General features: G+C 37.1%; 1 protein-coding gene across 5 annotated transcripts; it reads left to right on the top strand.

Annotated features, from left to right (window-relative positions):
* Nucleotides 1-473: 473 nt before the first annotated feature.
* Nucleotides 474-16,479, top strand: LOC141563452 (uncharacterized). 5 transcript variants are annotated; one of them, XM_074304561.1, is made up of 5 exons: nucleotides 474-605; nucleotides 3,005-3,239; nucleotides 9,139-9,265; nucleotides 9,984-10,052; nucleotides 14,660-16,479. In XM_074304561.1, exons 2-5 carry the CDS (start codon nucleotides 3,207-3,209, stop codon nucleotides 15,940-15,942), a joined length of 1,512 nt encoding a protein of 503 aa, XP_074160662.1. In that variant the 5' UTR covers nucleotides 474-605; nucleotides 3,005-3,206; the 3' UTR covers nucleotides 15,943-16,479. The 5 variants fall into 5 exon arrangements, with proteins under 5 accessions (XP_074160662.1, XP_074160659.1, XP_074160658.1 ...); XM_074304558.1 differs by lacking the exon at nucleotides 474-605 and adding an exon at nucleotides 711-977; XM_074304557.1 differs by lacking the exon at nucleotides 474-605 and adding an exon at nucleotides 734-989.
* The last annotated feature ends 4,934 nt before the right edge of the window (nucleotides 16,480-21,413 follow it).

Consider the following 21,413-nt stretch of genomic DNA (forward strand, 5'->3'; position numbering starts at 1 on the left):
TAAAAAAATGATGAACTCATTGATATTAGGGGAAAAATGGATAGACTTGCACAAAATAGTGAAATAAGCAGAACTAAAACATAGTATATTATAACAGCAATTGTTTTAAGAAATGACTTTGAGCCATTTATTTTGACTATTTGATTCAAATTAACTACAAAGCACCTAAGGAAGTGCTGAAGAACATAGTGGTTTTATATACACATAATGCCACCTTTAGGTTGGTATGGGAAGAAGTTACAAGATAACCTTATAAAGCAAGTTGTATATAATAGATTTGCAGTTTCACGTGCAATCTTCTCCTCCCCCTCATCCATGCAATGGAAATGTGTTTTAAAGTTCAGAATACAAAATGAAAAATCCAAAACACCCACCCCCCACAAATAAACATAAAGGGATACCACTCCCAGGGTTTTGAAACCCCTGGGCACCTGGCCACGCCCAGCTCGTGTCTTTTCCCAAACCATTAGAAGTGAGGGGGAGAAGGGAATATTCCGTCCTCAGAGCTTACAAGAATAAAAAGCTGGAACTCGGGGTACAGGAATCGCCTTAACGTCTTTTCACTCGGAAGCCTCCGAAACAAGAACCCTTTACTCCTAAACAAGGTTCGCATAAATAAGGCCCCTCTTAGACCGTTTTCCTCCATCTCCGGGAGACAGGGAGGGGCGGAGGGTGCAGCCCGAGCCTCGTGGAAGGGGCGGAGCGGGGCAGCAGCGCTGAGGTGGGGGAAGGGCTCAGGCTGGGGACTGGGAAGGGGAGGTTCGGGGGCGGCCCACACAGCAGGGGGGAAGGGCTGGAGCGCCCCAGTCCGGGGATAGCAGGCGGCCCAGAGGCCTCTGGGAAATAGGAAGTCGAGAGCAATGGCGGCGGTCCTGGGTTATCTACATCTCTCTATGACAATTCTTAAGAGTTTGACCTGCTTGGCTCATTAACTGGACCAGGCTGATTCCCGTGGAGCATCCTGCTCACAGCACCAAGTGAATGGATAAGTAATTTATGAAAGGAAGAAAGGGGGGCAGGGCGCATCTGGTTCTTTGGGGCACTCACCGAGAAGATTCTGTGATTGACAACGACAATAACGTTTTAATAGAAAGGAGACTATCATCGAATAGCGGGGAGGGGGAGGGAGGCACAGGGCTTGGCTCCAGCTGGGGATGGGTTGGGGACCGGGAAGAATGGGGAGGGGGAGGGGCAGAAAGCATCCCTCTTGTCACAAGGCTTAGCGCTTGGGAGCACCAAACAGCTGTGGACTCCGTGGTGGGGGTAGGGGGAATTTGAAGTCTCCTTTTTATGAAGTTTTTTGAGGAGAGAACAACTCCCTCTTCCACCTTGGGGGTACTTCCTGGAAATACCCAAAGCACCCCAAAGTTAGGAGCCCCTCTCGATGTCCTGCTGCTCCCGAGACGAGCAGGACGGATAGAGCCTGGAATAGACATATCAGAGTACAACATCTTAGTTGGCTTCGGATAATTCGGTACGTGGTGATCGGTTGTGAATTTTGGTTAATATATGATACAATGTAGCTCAGGCTGTTTTGTTCTTTGAGACTGTGTGGGCTGCCTTCCCACTTAGTCTTGTCAGTCTTATTCCTGCTAAAATTTCCTGACTAGAAGGGGAGGAAGTGGTCAGAGAACTGGAACAGGACAGATTTTTTTAAAGCACCCTCTAAGTATTGGGATCTAGGCAAGTGATGGAGGGTGTGTTCTGAGGGCATTCAGGACTCAGGCTGGCTCCAAATCAAGTAAAAGTATTAAGATGTATGCAATCAGTGGGCTAGCCTCTGTGAAGGAGTTAGCCACACAGAAGAACAAGACTAGGATTTTTAGAGAGTATAGTTTTGGGGTTGCAGGAGGAGCTTGCTAAGGTGAAGGGGTGGACCTGTGCATATGATTACCCAGAATGCATACAGAAAACCCAGGTTTTTGAGGGATTATTAATACATGATAATGATATTATAACTAGCATAAGTTCACCCAAGGATGACAAAAAAGGGTGCCATGTCAAGAGAGAGATTTGTTGATGGTCTGGGATCCAGTGTCCTGTTCTGCATCCTGTTGGTACTCCCCTTCTTATTAGCTGATTTCTCTGGTATGTCTACACCGGCTGGAGTTGTTACCAGGGCTGGCTGGCTGCTCATTGCTATAGTGATTCTGTGGGGTTTGAGGCTGGGGACAAGTAGAATCCCAACAATAGCATAAGTAACATAAGTTCACACAAGGACCGCAAAACAAAGGAAGTTTGAAGGTGCCACATTGGGGAAAGTCCTTTCTGCCCTTTGTGGTGCACCACCATCCTGTGCTACTTTTATTGGCTGATTTCTGCCTTATGTTTATGCACCTGATGTGGTTACAGTATATGCTGATCTGCTTGTTGTTGATTATAGGAAAAGGTCAGGCTGGCTGGAGGTAACAATTAGAATCTCATGTAAAAGATCCAGCAGTACTACCTCCTTGCCCCTAGCACTCATCTTGGACCCAGGCACCAAAGCTCCTGCACTCCTATCCCACATCTTTCAGAGTCTTCAGACCCCCCTGCCAGGGGAATAAATCCCAGACTGGATTTTACTTCCCTGACTCAGGGTTCCCCTGCTCATTTCCTGGTGGCTCTATCCCAGAATCCTCTCCATACTATCCTTCCTCCTAGATCAAGAAGTCAGTGTGTGGCCCAGATATATTCTCTCTCTCTCTCTCTCTCTCTCTCTCTCTCTCTCTCTCTCTCTCTCTCTCTCTCTCTCTCTCTCTCTCTCTCTCTCTCTCTCTCTCTCTCTCCCTCTCTCCCTCTCTCCCTCTCTCCCTCTCTCCCTCTCCCCCCTTCCCTCCCTCCCTCCCTCCCCTCACCATTGAGGCTCTAACTAGTCTCTTGCCATCCCAGATCCCAAGCCCCTTCTGTCTTTTGGGTCTCAGTATGAAGATGGAATTATGGAGTTGGGTAGAAGTGAGTTAGAGAGGGTGAGACCATCTCATTTCCAACCCTGACCCTACCTGATGCCTCCCTTTTAACCTAGGTTGGCGTCTCTCCTCTGAGGGCAAACCCAGGGACTTTATAACTCCTGTGGAACCTCTCCCTCCACAAATCCCTGTTGGACAGCCTCCTGCCTAGGAAAAGAAAGGAAAGAAGTTTCACTTTCTGGGATCCTTCTCCCTCTCCAGTTCTCACCTGCAGAGGACCAAGGCCTGGCCCAAGCAGGGAGCCCAGAGCCAGAGGGAATGGCCCCTGGGAACCACAGACCCCCACCCCAGGTAAGTGCACTCTATCTACCAACTTGACCAACTTCAGCCAGAGGCCATTTTTATAGTCAGAGAGGATTGTCTTTGAAGATGGAAATCACGTTTATCTGTGAAATTGAATATATTAGTAACAATACTGCTCTGCTCTCTTTATCAGTGTTTTGAACAGATTGATAGCATTTTGAGCATTTATTCCCCTTTCACCTTCCAAATTGCAACCTACCAATGTATGTTTGTTTTTTTTTTAAGTTCCTTCTCCTTAAATTGACTGACAAGGAAAACCATTTGGCTCTTTAGATTGCATTCTGTATAAATGATGTCCTTGCTATCTTTGTGCATACCTAGCTCTCCCTCTCCTCTATATAGAACTCCTCTCCCCTTCTCTTTGTTCTTTTGGTAAAACTTTCCCTTTTAGCAATGGAAAGTCAAGGAAACCCCTTCACACTGGAGTCTTGTCTGAACAAGCAGAGCTCCGGAGACTTCTCCTGCTTTTGTCCTTTGCAGTGTTGTCTTCACAGTAGAGATTGTTCTGGTGCTATTCATTTCCTTCAGCCTCAGATCACACAAGTCTTCTAGGGTTCTCTGAATCTCTCCCTTTTACCCTTTCTTAGGTCTGGTCAATGAAAGGTCACTGCTAACTACTGGAAATAACAATGGAAGGAAAAATTCGTTCCTGCCCTATTGAAGCTTAATGGGGAAGACAAAATGTCCAAACAAGCTTTGTACAACTTAGAAGGGTGGTATTCTTAGAGGGAAGGCTTTAATAGTTTAGGAACAAGGGGAAAGACTTTTTTCAAAAGGTGAAATTTTAGCTGAGACTTAAAAGAAGCTAGGAGGTCCAGGTATGAGGACAGAGAACATTCCAAGCATGAGGGACAGCTAATGGAAAGGCACATAGTCAAGTCCATGGAAGGAATTTGTCAAAGATCAACCAGGAGGCTAATGTTCCTGGGTGAGGGAGGAGATGGAAGAAGCAGTAAGATGTAAAAAGAGTGAAGAGGAGATTGGGATATGCACCATCTATTTTCTAGGAACATTATAAATAATTTCTCATTTGATACTTTTGCAAGAATTGTCAGAGTTCTTGCTCATGTCAGCCAGAATAAGGCAGTAGAGGATGTGACTCACACCATCAGTAGAAGATGGACATGTGACACACATGTATATTTTTATATTTTTTCAATTTTTCCTTCTCAAAAGAACTTTGGGAAGGATATGTATTGAAATTATCGTGCATTTTTAAAAAAGCGTCTAAACAATAATTCATGATTTCTAATAATTCATGATTTCACCTATGATCAATCCTATTTTTCTTATATTTTGCTTACAGAAATGTTACCCTATTTCTAGATCTTTATTAAAAATTTAGACTAAATTTAAAAATTAAAAAATCTTTGGCTTCTTTCAAGTTTCCAGGCAAGACCTTTTAAAGAAGCTTTTCTGCTCCCCAAGCAACTAGTTCTTTCCCCTTCGAGACTGATTACTTTCTGTCTATTTTTTATGTGTCCTGTAGGCATTTAGGTGAACCAGTGAATAAAAAGCTGGGTCTGGAATCAAGAACTAAGTTCAAATGCTGCCCCAATGCTTACACACTGTGTGACACTAGCCAATCCACTTAACTTGTCTGCCTCAATTTTCTTATCTTAAAAAATTAGGAAGACAACAATACCACCTTTCTAAGTTAATATGAAATTAAATCATTCAATCAATAAATAAACACTTATTAAAGGCATATTTTGTGCCAGCATTGTACTTAAACCTTAGGGGTACAAAAAGATGCAAAAGATAGTCCAAGACTTTTGAGGGACTTATAATCTAATGGGAAAATCAGTATGTAAACATATGTAAAACCAAGCTATATAGAAGATAAAGAGGAAATAATTAACAGAGAGAATGCACTAGAATTAAGAGTAGTTGGGAAAAACTTCCTGAAGAGGATAAGATTTTTGTTTAGACTTCAGGGAAGCCAGGCAGGTCAATAGTCTGAGCTGGGGAGGGAGAGCATTCCAGATATCAGGTAAAGCCAGAAAAAAATGCCAAAAGAGATGGAGTGTTTTGTTATTGAAATATCCAAAAAAATCAGTATCACTAGGAAGCAGAGTCTGTGTCATGGGATAAGGTTTAAAAAGACTAGAAACAAAGGAGGGAAATAGATTTTAAAAGGTTTTGAATATCAAGCCTCGTTTTGTATTTGATTCTGGAGATAACAGGGAACCACTGGAGTTTATTGAGTGGAGTGTTGAAATACTCAGATTTGCAGCTTAGGAAAATCACTTTAGTGACTGATAGAGGAGGAATTGGAGTGGGAAGAGAGTTAGTGGCCATTAGTCCAATTGAGAAGGTTTTGTAAAAATCCAGGTATGTAATAATTCCTGCTTCTCCTAAGGTCATTTTTTTCTTGAAGCAAGAATAGTTTAGTAATTAGCAGGAGAGCTGGTTTTTCAAATTAATTCATTACCAATCAGTTAAATCTTTGATATAAATTAAGAGACAAAGAAATATGACTTGAGCAGTTAAAGGACAACATCAAGCACTTGTAAATAGGAATAATAAGAAAATGATACATATCAATTCAGTCTTCTCATCCTAATAATGCTTTTTTTTTAAAAGCCCAAGTAGCCCATTTTTGTGGCCCTCAGATTCTCACCATTCTCAGATCATTGGGAGTTGTAGAATTTCTGACATTAATTTTACTGGACAGTTTCGTTCTCTCATTTCTGTTCTTTCTTCAATTTTATATATATAAAGTTCTCCCCCTCTGATCCACATTGTAGGAAGGATCCTTTTCCTTCGGGGGTGGGGGGGAGATCCCATCATTTCCTAACCAGCATCAAGTTCTTTTTTTTTTTTTTTTTTAATGACAATCTTATTCAGAATATAGTTTCTCATTGTTGATTATTGTACCTTCTGAAAAATGAATTTCTCTTGAAGACCAGTCTATATGTTATTGGCTCCTCTGCTGTTGAAAGAAAAATAAGGAGAAATGAGGAGAAGAGACAAGAAGAGAGAGTAAAGAGGACTCATAATAGAGCTTTTCCAACATTACCATGCTATATTTATTCTAGGCTTTGTTCTCTTTCCTTGGAAGATAAACTGGTACTTCTTTCTTGGATGGTTTTGGTGAATTGTTTTATCCTTTCCACCAACTAATGCCAGCAAGACAACAGAAATCAGAAAAATAAGTTTATTACACTCAGTGTCCAATGCAGAGAAAAGGCCATCAGATAGAGCAATTAGTAGTTCATCAGTAACTTTAGAGAGAATGGTTTCAGGAAAGTGAGAGTAAAAACCAATTTGAAAGGTTGAAAATTTGAGAAGTGGGGAAATGATTAAGGTTATGCAAACTGTTGATTAATTTAGTACAGAATGGGATCAAGTGACCACATAGAGGACTGGCCTTGGCAAAGACAAGTTTCTCTTCTTTGGGGGCCTGGAGGAAAGAAACTATTAGGAGATTACATATAGGGGTTTTAATGTAAAGAGAATGGGAATATTTAGTCATTCAATAAACATTTATTACGTATGTACTAAGTGCCAGGCACTACCATTAGTGCTAGAGATTCAAAAGAATCAAAAGGTAAACAATAGTCTGCTCTCAAAGAGCACACAAAATAATGCAGGGAAATAATAAGTAAACAAATAATAGTCAAACAAGTTAAAAAGAGGATAAATAGGATACAATTAAAGGAAAAAAGGCAAAGAATGAAGAATAGTTGGTAAAGGCCTTCTGTAGAAAGAGAAATTTTAGTTGGAACCTTGAAGAGAACTAGAAGACAGAAATGAAGAGGGCAAGCATTTTGGCTGTGGAAAACAGCCTAAGAAATTATTTGGAGCAGAAGATATAGTGAGGTTTTTTTTTTTGTTTGTTTGTTTGTTTTTTGGTTGTTTTTTTTTTTTGTTTTTTTTTTTTTTTGTTTTTTTTTGTTTTGAATAGAAAGGAAAGTCAGTGTCTTTAGATCAAATGGTATATGGCAGGAAGTAAGGTGCAAAACTAAGTGTTGCCCAGGTCATGAAAGACTGAATGCAAAAAGAATATGCAAAATATTTAATCTTAGAGGTGGTAGAGAGCCACTGGAGCTTAGTAAATAGGAGAGTGACAGCAATAGAAAAATGAGAGAGGAGAGAAGTTATCCAATTGAAGGGTAGGGTATAGAAGTCAGTCTGAAAAATCTCAAACTAGTTGAGCCAGGTTAGTAATAAAGAGATGTCTGAGATGAGCTTTCTTCTTAAATGGAATTTTGGAATTCATAGACCTGTCTCAGGATAGTGAATGATGTATGGGGAAAGATTGGGGAGAAAAGAGGTTTGGCTTCTCTTGGGAGTTATTTATTAGAGAATCAATTTGGAATCAGTTGTCATAAAAGAATTGACTGACTTCCTTTACAGAGAACTCATGCTATGAATAAATGACTATTCAGTAAAGAATATTGACTAAGGAGACCCTAGTGTAAATTCTTGGGAATCTCAGTAAGTGGGAATGATCAATAAATTCATTAATTGTTCAGAAGACAAATTGATAGAAATAAAGGAGATTAAAGATGAAATATAGATTCCAAATAGAACATAAGTCAGGTGGTTTAAAGAAAGAAGAAATCAGGGCAGCTAAGTGATTCTAAGAGTGTCAGTTGTGAAGTCAGGGAGATTTTCCTGAATTCATCTCTGGCCTCAGAAACTTACTAGTTGTATGGCCCTGCACACTTAACCCTTTCTTCATCTATATAAAAAGAGTTGGAGAAGGAAATGACAAATCAATTCAGTATTTTTGCCAGGAAAACCTAAATGGAGTCACAGACAATTGGACACCATTGAAAAATGACTGAACAACAAAAAAGAAGAATCAAAAATCTGAAAAAGTGAAGACAGTGTAATACAGTGATGAAAACATTTCTTGCAAATAGAGATTTTCAAAAGATGAATCATATCACTATAACATAAATGGAAGAAAATGAAAGAGCAGAGCATTAAATATCAAGTGCACTGTTCTGTGTACAGCAGGTTGGGACAACAAAGGACTCCTCGAGTATCAAGATGTTTTCAGATTTAACCAAGCTCTGCTTATGATTTCTTTCATCAACCTACTTCTTAACTCATTCCCTTGACTCTTGATTGTCAGTGTTTTAGAGTTCTATGAGTATGTTTAGATTATCTTTTTTCTTATAAAGAACCTGGAAATGTCTGTCTCATAAATTAGCTCCAATTCCACTTAACAAAATATCACGTTTTGTCTTTGACACCTCATACCCAAAGCCTTTTCAAGCCTTAATGGAATGATAGCTATCTCTTCTTTACTTGGATGGAAACAATCTCATATGCTATTCAGTTCATTTCATATTGTGATTAATATTTCTGATTAATATCTCTTAAGATTATTCTCTAGATAAGATGTTACTTCTGACTTTTAAGAAATTAAATAAATTATTCCTTTTTTTTTCTCTCTCTTCAGAGATCATGAGAAATATTTTAGCCCTTCAAAGCACAATGCTTGGTGCTTTTTACAAATTCTTTACAGAATTATATCACTTATGACAGTTCTGATGAGGAAGAAATTTCATATCACCTTGTTTTTCTACAGTTCTGATGTGGAAGAAATTTCATATTACCTTGTTTTTCTCTTTCAGAGATCCTCATATCTCACTGAAGTCATAACTTTTCTAATTTCATATAGAATAACATTTCATAGTTATACATTTTTAAGCTTTCCAACTGAAAATATAAAATACTTTTTTCAATATTCCATTAGACTTTTCATGACAATGGTTTCAAGTGTTGGCTCTAACACTCAAAGGGTATGACCTTTGGATCAATCCCTTTTCTTTGCTTTAGTTTGCTTTTGTATATTTGTGAGCATTGAACTAGATCAATTCTGAAGTGTGTCTTTCAACTCTAAATCCTATGGGTTTTGATATTTTAGGAGTTGGTGACATTCAAGGATGTGGCTGTAGACTTCTCCCCAGAGGAGTGGGGTCTGTTGGACCATGCTAAGAAAGAGCTGTACAAGGATGTCATGCTGGAGAATGCTCAGAATTTACTCTCCCTCGGTAAGGACCACTTCCTCTTCTGAATCTCCCATCAAAAGGAGTGTTTTCATTCCCCTAGTGTACAGTATATCAGGCATTTGGCACTTCTTAGAGCTGATCTCCTGTGTCCAAGAGACAAGGTCCTCCTACTGCCTTGATTTTCCTATGAAAGATTTTTGCATTGTATGATTGGGAACTGGGAGTTTCCTTTGTTATTCTTATGGACGCCTCCTCCTAGTTCAAAGCAGCTTCAGGTCAAGGATCAGACCAATGGTATTGAATCTCAGACTTGGAGTGAGTCTCAGGGGTATAATAAAAGCCCTTTAATAATAATAGCTATTATTATTGAAAACACTAAGGCAAATAGAGATTAAGTTACTTGCCTTGGGCACAGAGTTAGTAAATGTCTGTAGTCAAATTTGAACTCCTATCTTCCTGACTCTAGGCCCAGTGCTCTCTCCTCTGTACCATCTTGTCTCTAATTTCTAGAAAATGCAGGCCCTGGAATTTGCCAATCTTCCTATGAAGGAGATAGACAAAATTGGAGTTTGCTGATTTCAAATTGGGTGCATGAATATCCCTGAACCCCAAAAAGTTCCCAGCAATGCCCACCCCGGAAACTCTTTGAGTAGTTTTTGAAACCATTTTGCAATCTTTGCTTGCAGTCCTCTTTTCCCTAATGAAGATTAAATTATAACTTTCTCTTTATCCTCATCCCTAACTTATTCCCCATGCCCAGGGCTTCCAGTTCCCAGAGAATATTTGATCTCTCCTTTTGAGCAAGAAGGGCTGAGGAGCTCCTGTACAGGTGAGTGAGGTGAAAACCAATGTATGTGGACTGTTCATCTCCATAGGCTTCTGAAGGGCGCTAGACTTGGGGACAGGAATACCTGACTTGGAATTCCTTTTAGCAGTGAGATCTTGATCAGGTCACTGCAGCTCTATGCCCTGCTTTCCTCAAGTGTAATAGGAGGAGGTTGGACTCCGTGGACTTTTAGTTTTCTTTTAGTAATAAATCAGTGATCCTGAAAGAACTTTGGAACTTGGGACTCTCCTGCCACTATCTCAAAAGGGCCAACTCTGTCTATAATATAAGCTTGCTCTTAGGCCTTCCTTGGGTATTTACTAAGTGCTCATTTTGTGTCAGACTCTGTGCCAAGCACCAGAGATATAAAGATATAGGGCAGACATTCCCTGCTCTCAATAAGCTCATAGACTAGTGAGAAAGATAGCATGGACACAGTACATGGGATAAGGGCAATAGGCAGTCAGGCAAGAAGAAATAGGCATCGTGTCAAAAGTGGAGTTTTACCTTGTATTTGGTGGAGCATTTTCAGTGTGACGGCCACCTAGGGAAAGCTTTATGGAGTGGGAAGATGGAGTATCTTGTTATTAGGACAGAAAGGAATCTTGGACTTCACTGGAGTATACATTTATGGAGTTGAGAATAAGGTTAAAAGGGGTCATAGAGGGGCAGATGATAAAGGGCTGTAGTAGCCCAACAGAAGATTCTGTTTTTATGTTGGCAGCAAGGAGCCTCTGAGTTTTTTTGAATAGGGAGTGATCTGATTAGGCAAGAGCTTTAGGAAGATGACTTTGACAGCTAGTTGGAGGATTGAGTGGACTGAGAAAAACATGAGGCATCCAGTTCTTGCAGTTCATTAGGTGTAAGGTCATTGGTCCTGACTGAACCAAGGAAGGGACAATGTTGAGAGAGAAAGGGATATATTTGAGAGAGGTTACAAAGGTGCAATCAACAGGAATAGATTAGATGTAGGGGAGAGGAATGTGTGAGAAATATGAAGAGTGGGGGGCACATAGGTTATGAGCCTGGGTGAGTGGAAAAATTATGCCCTAGATAGTAATAGGAATGCAAGAAGATGGGAGAATTAGGGAAAAGATAAGTTTAGCTTTGGATGTGTTATGAATTGCACCAGGAAAAAGAATTGCCCCAGAATCTTAGAGGAAAGAAAAGAGAGTATCAGGAAAAAGTGATTTATTAACAGTTATCAGAGGCTGTAAAAAGGGTAAGAATAAAAATTAAGAAAAAGTCATTGGTTTTATTAGGAATTGGGAGATCACTGGTAACTTTGGAAAGAGATGTTTCAGTTGAACAATGAAATTGGGGGCCAGATTGCAGAGTTTTGAAGAAAATAAGAGGAAAATAAATGGTGACAATAGTTATAGATGGTCATCTCCAGTTATTTAGCCATGCAAGGGCTGGACAATATAGGACAACATATGATGGGGAGGAAGGAAACAAGTGAATTTTTTTGTATGAATCTAGGAGACATGGTTGTTGTTTCCTAAGAACTAAGACAAGATTCAAAAGTAGTGGGAAAAATAGGGAGAGTCATATAAGGAATATTCTGGGGTAGAAGTTTGGATGAAGTAGAAATATTTATATATATAGATGAATTCTTACTTGAGCTTGGGGAAGAGAAGGAAAAGAACATATGATATATGTGAAATGAGGAGGTGATAAGATAGTGCTAGGTAAATGTTCCTTTTTTAGTGAAATAAGGAGACCATGTTCTGATTAGAGATTATAGAGCAGAGCAAATGATATGGGAAGGCTGAGGAGACATGAAAAGATTTGAAAAAAGTTCTATGGTATGATGTCAAAGGATGGTCTCGCCACAGTGAGAGCCCAACTGAGAGTATATAACCTAAAAGAGTGGAGGTTTATGAAGGAAAGAGTAATCAGGGTGGAAAGAATAAAAATGGTAACGACAATGATAATAATTAACAATTATATTGTGCCTACTCTGTGCCAAGAGTTCTACAAATATTGTTTTTTAAATAATAATAGCTTTTTAGTTTTCAAAATACATGCAAAGATATTTTCAACATTCACCCTTGTAAAATCTTGTATTCCAAATTTTTCTCTCTCCTTTCCCAATATTATCTTATTTGGTCCTCATGACAACCCTAGGAAGTAAGTGCTGTTTATTTCTTTCATAATACAGATAAATTGAGGCAAAGAAGTACATGATTTTTAAAATATTTGCAGGTAGGTAGTATCTGAGCTGAATTTGAAGTTGTTTGCTCGACTTTTGTCCCATTGGCTATCCATCAGGCTATTCAGCTGTCTCATGGTGGAAAATGAATTTCTATCCTAGAAGATGTTTCCATGAGGAGAGATTTAAAAAAAAATAAAATAAAAGCTTCTTAAGATAAAGTTACAACTGGTCATCTGGGGCTGGAAACTAATGGGAAGTTTTAACTATAGAAGACTAGTGTTAACCCTGTTCTCTTCCCCCACCTACTTTTTTCTTTCAAAAGCTGGAGACTTCAAAAGAACTAAAGATATTAAGAGGATGTGATAGAGAAAAGATAATTAATTTTCATAAATGGATATAAAAACTGAGGATGATAGAATGATTTAAAAAGAACCCAACATTTTGTGTATAAGAAAAACCCTTGATACAAAGATTCACAACATTAAAATGAAGGGATGTTATTTTGTAACACAGTTTGTAATTATGTCCCCAAAGTTATTCAACTGTATGTATCCTTTCATTCAGTGATAACTACAAGTAAACCAGCAAACTAAAGAGATCAGAAAAAGGAAAAAAGCACATTGGCCCAACAAAAAATTACAGATGCAGTTTCTTGTTGCCAAAAAAAAAAATTTTGAAATAAAGTTGATGACAATGTATATTGACAAATGATTGAAAAAGTAGTGGACCACTTATAAAATAGGACTTTATTCTTTTGTAAGAAAAAGCACTTTCAAAGAAACCTGGAAAAAGTTCTCTGAACTTTAGAGAACAGTGAACAAAAGAACCAGGAGAATAGCTTAAATCTTAACAAAACTGATCAATGCAAAAAGAATAACCATTATTTCCAAACTGAGGATTTGGAAACAATTTGATAACAGCTTGAGAAACTGAAGAAATATGTTGCACTTAGAAGAAATCAGTTTGATGCATTCATTGCATGAATGACAAATGCCTTATATGCCTAATCATGATGTTTGAGAATCTCTGAAGAAAGGGACTGATTATGCTTTGAATATTCACATACTTGTTTTCCCAGAGGAAAAAATGTATTTATAACAAAATTAAGTAATTTACTGCTTAAGGTACCATGAAAGAATTTTTAGGTCAAATCCTTTGGTCTATCATTACCAACTCCCAAGGGATCCTTGATCTCCTAAATGGGAAGTGGTACTGGAGGACTAATAATGTAGTATGACACCTACTTCTTGGTAGATGGAAGGTGGTTTTAAAATTCATTATGAGAAATAATTTTGCACATGAGAAATATGCTTTTATCATATTTATTATAAGGATTTTTTAATTGAAGGAACAGTGTCATTCAAAGATAAAAAAATCTAAAATAAATAAATAATAGCTATTAAAAAAAAAAAAAGGTATGAGCCAGAATAGAATTTAAAATGCCTCAGGTAAAAACAAAAAGCAAGGTTAGTACACATGATAAGATCTCATTTTCAGCAGCAACAATAACAGAAACTTAAATGGGATCACCAGTGCAATTATATTATGTTAAAAGATATGATAGATAATGAAAAATATAAAATTTTAATATATGTATAATAAATGGCATAATATTTATATATCTGATTAAATTATATGAAAAGGCAAATATAACTGGAAATTACTATAGGGCAGTTGAAAAGAGTAAATCTATATCTCAGCTTAGTGTGAAATTCATAAAAAATGACAATATGATATTGTCAAAATTGTTCAATATAGGACAGTAAGAAGATTAATCTGAACATAGAATAAGATTTATAATCAACAGTACTTTTGAAGAAAGGATTGAAAGTGTAATGGAGACAATCTGTCTAATGCAGTAGACTGATCACACTCAGTTGCTGAGCTCTAGTCTCAGCTGCTAGGATTTGGGGTAGGTGACTTTGCCATTCAGAGTTCGTTGCCTGAATTATAAAGTATAATGAGAATCTCAGCTCTGCCTGTATCTCAAGTGTGTTGTGAAGATCCAATGTGATCGGATTGTTTGTGGAATTCTTTGTTAGTTAAATCATCTTATAGGTACTAAGTAATAGCATTTTCATATGACTTAAGTTTGAAAGCTCTTCTTTTTGACTGGGGAAATTAAATATTCAGTTTTGTTGTTTTTGAGTCATTTCAGACTCCCTGTGGTCCATTTGGGGTTTTCTTGGCAAAGATACTGGACTAGCTTGCCATTTCTCTCTCCAGTTCATTTTCCAGATGAGGAACTGAGGAATAACAGATTAAGTGACTTACTCAAGGTTTACAAAGTTAGTAAATGTCTAAAACCAGATTTGAACTCAGATTCTCCTGACTCCAGGACCAACACTTAATATACTTTCCCACTTAGTTGCCCATTTTTCAGTTTATTTTCTGAGAAAGAAGAGGATATATTTATAACATGTGTGTATATATGTATGTTTGCTTTCTTCAGATTCAGAGACCAGATTTGATGTGAAGGAATCAACTGCAAAGCTGAAAGTAATCTCATGGAATGACTATTCTCAATATAGTCAATGCAGTGCTGATCATGCTAATCATCAAAGAATTCACACTGGAGAGAAACGTTATGAATGTAATCAATGTAAAAAGACTTTCAGAATGAGCTTCCATCTAACTACACATCAGAGAATCCACACTGGAGAGAAACCTCATGAATGTAATCATTGTGGAAAGACTTTCACACAGCGTTCCAGTCTTTATGTGCATCAAAGAATCCACACTGGAGAAAAACCTTATGAATGTTATCATTGTGGAAAGACTTTCACACAGCTCTCCAGTCTTGCTGAACATCAGAGAATCCACACTGGAGAAAAACCTTATGAATGTAATCAGTGTGGAAAGACTTTCAGAATTAGCTCCCATCTTGTTGTACATCAGAGAATCCATACTGGAGAAAAACCTTATGAATGTAATCATTGTGGAAAGGCTTTCTCACAGCACTCTGGTCTTGCTGAACATCGGAGAATCCACACTGGAGAGAAACCTTATGGATGTAATCAGTGTGGCAAGACTTTCAGAAGTAGCTCCCATCTTGTTGTTCATCAGAGAATCCATACAGGAGAGAAACCTTATGAATGTAATCAATGTGGAAAAGCCTTCAGATGCCGCTTCACTCTTTGTAGACATCAGAGAATTCACACTGGAGAGAAACTTTTTGAATGTAATCAATGTGGAAAGACTTTTACCTGCACATCACATCTTTTTAAACATCAGAGAAGTCACAGTATAGGGAAACCTTATGAGTGCAATCCATGTGAAAGATTGTCACACAGTCCTCCAGTCTTGCTTGAACACCAGAGAATCCACAAGGGGGAGGATTCTTATGAATATAATCAAGAGGGAAAGACTTTCAGAAGGAGCTCTCATCTTGTACATCAGAGAATTCGCACTGGAGAGAAACCTTATGAATGCAGTCAATGTGGGAAGGCTTTCCGATGCCTCTCCACTCTTTACACGCATCAGCTAATCCACAGTGGAATAAAACCTTTTGAATGTTATCAATGTGGAAAGACTTTCAGGTGCACATCATATCTTTTTAAACATCAGATGATACACACTGGAGAGAAACCTTTTAAATGTAATCAATGTGGAAAGACTTTCACAAGGAGCTCCAGTGTTACTTATCATCAGAGAATTCACACTAGAGAGAAACTTCTTAACTGTCTGGAGCATGGGAAAACTTTTAAGGTACACTCTCATCTTACTAAACAATAGAGAGTCCATACTAGAGGAAATACTTCATTGATGTAATCGATATAGAAAATCACCTAGACTAGAATTACCCCTTATTTCCCATCAGAAAATTCACATAATATAGAAATCACATCTCTGTAATGTACATGTAAAGGCATTCAAATGTAGTGCAGAGCTTGTTAGACATCAGAAACTTCATATTGGGAACAAACCCTATATGGACACATTATGGGAAGACCTTTGGCCAGAGATCATCTCAGAGATTCATAGTAGAGAGAAGGCTTTGGAATGAGGACTTCAATGAGGACTGCCATTTGCTGGAAGATGGCGGTCACTAGATATTCACATTGAAAAGAAACCTTATAAAAGCAATACTTATGGGGAAGGCTTTCACTTCAAGCTTGTATATGAATGTACACTGGAAAAATCTTGCTTGGGATAAAACTTATGGGTCTAATTAACATGGGAATCCTTCCTGAAGCATAGACTTGTCGTTAGACATCCCAAATTTCATACTGTGCTTAAAGGCCTAAAAATGGATTAAATATTTCTCTGAAATCCTAAGGTTTCTCATTATTCTTCTGTAATATTCTATGGCATTTTCATAACGTCTTTTTTTTTTTTTTTGAGGCAGTTGGGGTTAAGTGACTTGCCCAAAGTCACACAGCTAGTTAGTGTGAGACCATATTTGAAATTGCTACCTCTTGGCTCCAGGGCTGGTGATCTTTCCACTGTCAGCTAGCTATCTTTCCCACTCCCACAGTGGCATAACTTCTTCCACCATTTCCCAGTCAATTGGTACTCGCTGTTTTTCTTGATGTTAGCTGACAAAAATTTTAATCTGTTGAATATTTTTAAAAATTGATTTTTTGACAATTACACGTAAAATAGTTTTTAAAGATTAATTTATTAATATTTTATTTTCAGATTTTTCTCTCTCCCTGCTATTTCTCCTCCTTGAGACAGCAAGCAATTTGGTATAGATTATACATGTGCAATTACTCAAAACATATTTCCATAATAGTCATTTGTGAAAGGAAAAACAGGTTTCCCCCAAAAAAACCATAAAAAATTTAAAGTGAAAAATAGTATGCTTTGATGTGCATTCAAATTCCACCAGTTCTTTCTTCAGAGTTGGATAGCATTTTTTATCATACGTCCTTTGGATTGTCTTGGATTGTTATATTACTGAGAATAATTAAGTCATTCACAGTTGATAATTGTATAATATTACTATACTGTATATAATGTTCTGGTTCTGTTCACTTTACTTTGCATTAGTTCACAAAAGTCTTCCAGCTTTTTCTGAAAGCATCTTTTTCATAATTAAAAAAATAATATGTTAGTGTTCCATTACAATCACACACCACAACTTTTTCAGTCATTCCTAATTTTTGGGCATCCCTTCAATTTCCTATTCTTTGCTACTACAAAAAGAACTTATGTAAATATCTTCCCTTTTTAAAAAAAAAAAAAACTCTTTGGGATATTGATCTAGGAGTAGTATTGCTGAATGCATAGATGCCAATTGTTCTCCAAAATCATTGGATCTCACTCACAACTCCTGGTTTTTCCACATTCTCTCCAATATGTATCATTTTCCTTCCCTATTGTATTAGGCAATCTGATAGATGTGAGGTAGTGTCTCAGAATTGTTTTAATTTGCATTTCTCTATTCAGTGGTGATTTACAGCAATTTTCTTATGACTATAAGCTTTAATTTCTTCTTCTGAAAGCTCTGTTCAAATCCTTTGGTCCATTGATCAATTGGGAAATGACTTGTCATCATGTAAATTTGCCTCAATTCTCTATATTTTTGAGAAACAAGCCCTTTAACAGAGACATGCACTATAAAATAATTTTTCCAGCTTCTTTCCTTCTAATTTTGGCTGCATTGTTTTTGTTTGTTTAGAACCATTTTAATTTAATGTTATCAAAACCATATATTTTACAACTGATAATGTTTTCTCTTGTTTGGTCATGAATTCTTATCAATATATCTTACAAGTTAATTATTTCATTCTCCTCTAATTTGCTTATATTTTTTCTTATGTCTAAGTCAAGTTCCCATTTTGACTTTATCTTGTACATTATTAGATGTTTGGAACAATACCTTGCTTCTTCCAAATGGGTTTCCACTTTTTCTAGAAGTTTTTCTCAAATATTAATTTTTTTGTCCCAAAATCTTGGATCTTTGGGTTTATCCCATACTAGGTTACTGGGGTCATTTGTTACCATGTGTTGCATACCGAATCTATTTCATTGATCTATACCACATTTTTTTCCACTAGACAATACCAGATTGTTTTTATAATTATCACTTTGTAATACAATTTGAGAGCTGGCACTGCTAGGCCACCTTCACATTTTTTTTCACATTGATTCTCTTGATATTCTTGAACTTTTGTTCTTTCGGATGAATTTTTGATGGCTTTTTTTTTTTTAACACTCTAAGACAATTTCTGGTACTTTGATATGGCACTGAACAAATAGATTGATATAAATAGAATTGTCATTTTTATCATATTGGCTGAGTCTACCCATGAGCAATGAATATTTTTCAGTTGTTTAGATCTGGCTTTGTGTGAAAAGTGTTTTGTAATTGTCTTCATGTAGTTTTTGGGTTTGTCTTGGGTTTGTCTTCCCAAATATTTTATATTGTCTGCAGTTATTTTAAAAGGAATTTATCTCTTGCTGCTGGGCTTTGTTGATAATACATAGAAAAACTGATGATTTATGTGGGTTTATTTTATATTCTATAGCTTTGCTAAAATTATTGTTTCATCTAGTTTTTTAGTTTATTTCCTAGAATTTTCCAAGTATATCATCCTGCCATCTGTAAAGAATGATAATTGTATTTCCTCATTACCTATCCTAATTGTTTTGATTTCTTTTTTCTTTTCTCCTATAGTTAGAGCTAGTGTTCCTGTTATGATGTTGAGTAATAACCTTGCTTTACCCCTAATCTTATTGGAATGACTTACAGCTTATTCCCTTTACAGAAAATGTTTGCTTATAGTCTTAGATACATACTACTTATCATTTTAAAGAAACTTCTACTTATCCCTATGTATGCATTCTAAGTATTTTTAAAAATAGCAATGAGTGTTATATTTTATCAAAATATTTTTCTCCAGCTATTGAGATGAGCATATGATTTCTGTTGTTTTTGCTACTGAGGTGGTCAATTCTGCTGATAGTTTTCCCAATATTGAATTAGTTCTGCATTTCCTGTATAAATCCCACCCATTGATAGTATGTCTTTGTGATATATTGTAGTCTCTTTGCTAATATTTTAAATTTTTTGCATCAATATTCACTAAGAAAATTGATTTTTAGTTTTCCTTTTTTGTTTTGGTTCTTCCTGATTTAGGTATTGGTATCATATTTGTATTGTAAATGGAATTTAGTAAGAATTACTTTTTTGCTTATTTTTCCAGATAGTTTCTTTAATATTGGAATTAATTGTTCTTTAAAAGTTTGTTAAGAATTTACTTGTGCATCTATCTTGGAGCTCATTGATGGTTTATCTAATTTTATTTTATAAAATAGGCATATTTAATTATTCTATTTCTTCTGTAATCTGGGCAATTTATATTTTTATATTCATCCATTTCACTTAGGTTAATTGATTTATTGGCACATAATTGGGTCAAATAGCTATTCTAATTGGCATATAATTGGGCAAAATAGCAACCCTAATTACATTAATTTCATTTTCATTGGTTGTATGTTCACCCTTTTAAATTTTGAAACTTGTAATTTGTTCTCCTTTAAAAAAATCTTTATGAACCAATGGTTTATTTTATTTTATTTTATTTTATTTTTTCATAAAGCCAGCGTTTAGTTTTATATATTCATTCAGTGGTTTTCTTTCAATTTTATTATTCTCTCCTTTGATTTTTCAGGATTTCCATTTTGGTGTTTAATGGGAAATTTAAATTTATTTTCTACTTTTTTTTTTAGATGCCTTCCCAGTTTATTGCTCTGTTATTCTTCTGTTTTATGATGTGTTTAGAGAATTTTCTTAAATACTGAGAACTCCGGGAGCCAGAGAACTCTGGCTGTTACTAAGTTAGTTGCCTCCAATGCCTGTGCTGGCTTGCTGGAGCAAGGCCACTGCTGGTTCACCAGCTCTCTGCATGTGCTAGACTGTTCTAGTCCCACTCTAGTGAAACAGTTCTTTCTTGTTGATCTTCTAGACTGTCTTGGGCTGGGAAGTTGCTTCACAGAATCCTTTTGTTGTTTTTGTCACTCTAGAATTCATTTTGGAGGATTATTTCAAAGTTGTTTGGAGGCAGATTTGGGAGATGTTAGGCAAGGTCTTGCCTCTGTGTCATCTTGGCGCTGGCTCTGGTATATCTGGATCTTTATTTTTGCAATGTTTTCTTTAAGCTGATAGGCACACTAGATAGAAGGCTGTCCCTGGACAAGTGACATGTGGCAAGCCAACGGATGCATTGCTTAGAACCAAACAAAAGTCAGGGATTTATAGGATTCAGAGAGGAAAGGGGTTAGAGAATCAGGCTAATTTGGCAGCACTGCAATCTTGTAGAATCTCAGTAGAACTCAGTGTCTGTAAGCTTCAGTAGATCTAAGGCAGAAATTATAAGTTTTAGTACATTACTTTGTCACCATAAGCTAACTAGAAAACTATCCTGGTCAAAAGTGACAGAATCCCAAGGTCCTCCTTTGTTTCAGATTCCTCTCCTGGTTATTCTTCTGCAGGCTTCGGACTGAACTGCATGCTGGACTGGACACCGTATTTTAGATATCACAACCACATGGCTGCCATTTGCTCCTTAATTTGTTCTATGCTTAACACCCATTCTAGGGCCTAGCAATTGTAATGGAACTTGCACCTCCAAGGGCACTTTCCCTTGGTTTGCCCAACTTCCAAGTTGGGCAGTAAGTAATAGGGCTGCCCGATGTCCTCTGTTTTTGTATCCTACATACTCTAAAGTCCCTTTACTCTGGATCTGAGACTCCTGTTAAAGAGGCCTTTCCCAATGTGCACAGACCTTTCTCAGTCTAACTCTACACTGAACTGGTTGGTCTGGAACAGCGCCTCAGTGGTTTATTGGATTTCCCACTAATGACTTGGGCTGAACCATGTTCTCCCTTTCGTTTGCCTTCTTCACTTGTATAATGAGCGTAGTAGTGATAGCACCTACTTTCTAGGATTATCGAGAGGATCAAATGAATTAATTTATGAAGTGTTTGGTACCAGGAAAATTTAACAAAAATGTAAACGGAAGCAGTTCTGACACTAAAGTCAGCAAGTGTGCCACTAGTAACTTGCCTCCATTTATGGTAAAGATGCCACTCGAAAGAATAGTTCTTCTAAAAGAGGGGCATACAGATCAAAGAATCTGCCTAGGATTGACATGTAAATATGTTAGGTCCGACACTGATATTTACATGTGTCCTCCGAGGTCAGCTACGTTCCTTGTAGCAAAAATGGATTAGTGATTATTAGGAAAAGGATTTTA

This window comes from Sminthopsis crassicaudata, chromosome 3 (genome assembly GCF_048593235.1).
Source record: "Sminthopsis crassicaudata isolate SCR6 chromosome 3, ASM4859323v1, whole genome shotgun sequence".
Classification (NCBI taxonomy): Eukaryota; Metazoa; Chordata; class Mammalia; order Dasyuromorphia; family Dasyuridae; genus Sminthopsis; species Sminthopsis crassicaudata.

What these genes read in the sequence shown, in the direction of transcription:
- LOC141563452 (XM_074304561.1), top strand. Translation starts at nt 3,207, where the DNA reads ATGGCCCCTGGGAACCACAGACCCCCACCCCAG. An exon ending in ACCACAGACCCCCACCCCAG is followed by an intron (nt 3,240 to 9,138) that starts GTAAGTGCACTC and finishes TTGATATTTTAG; the next exon opens with GAGTTGGTGACATTCAAGGA. An exon ending in GCTGAGGAGCTCCTGTACAG is followed by an intron (nt 10,053 to 14,659) that starts GTGAGTGAGGTG and finishes TGCTTTCTTCAG; the next exon opens with ATTCAGAGACCAGATTTGAT.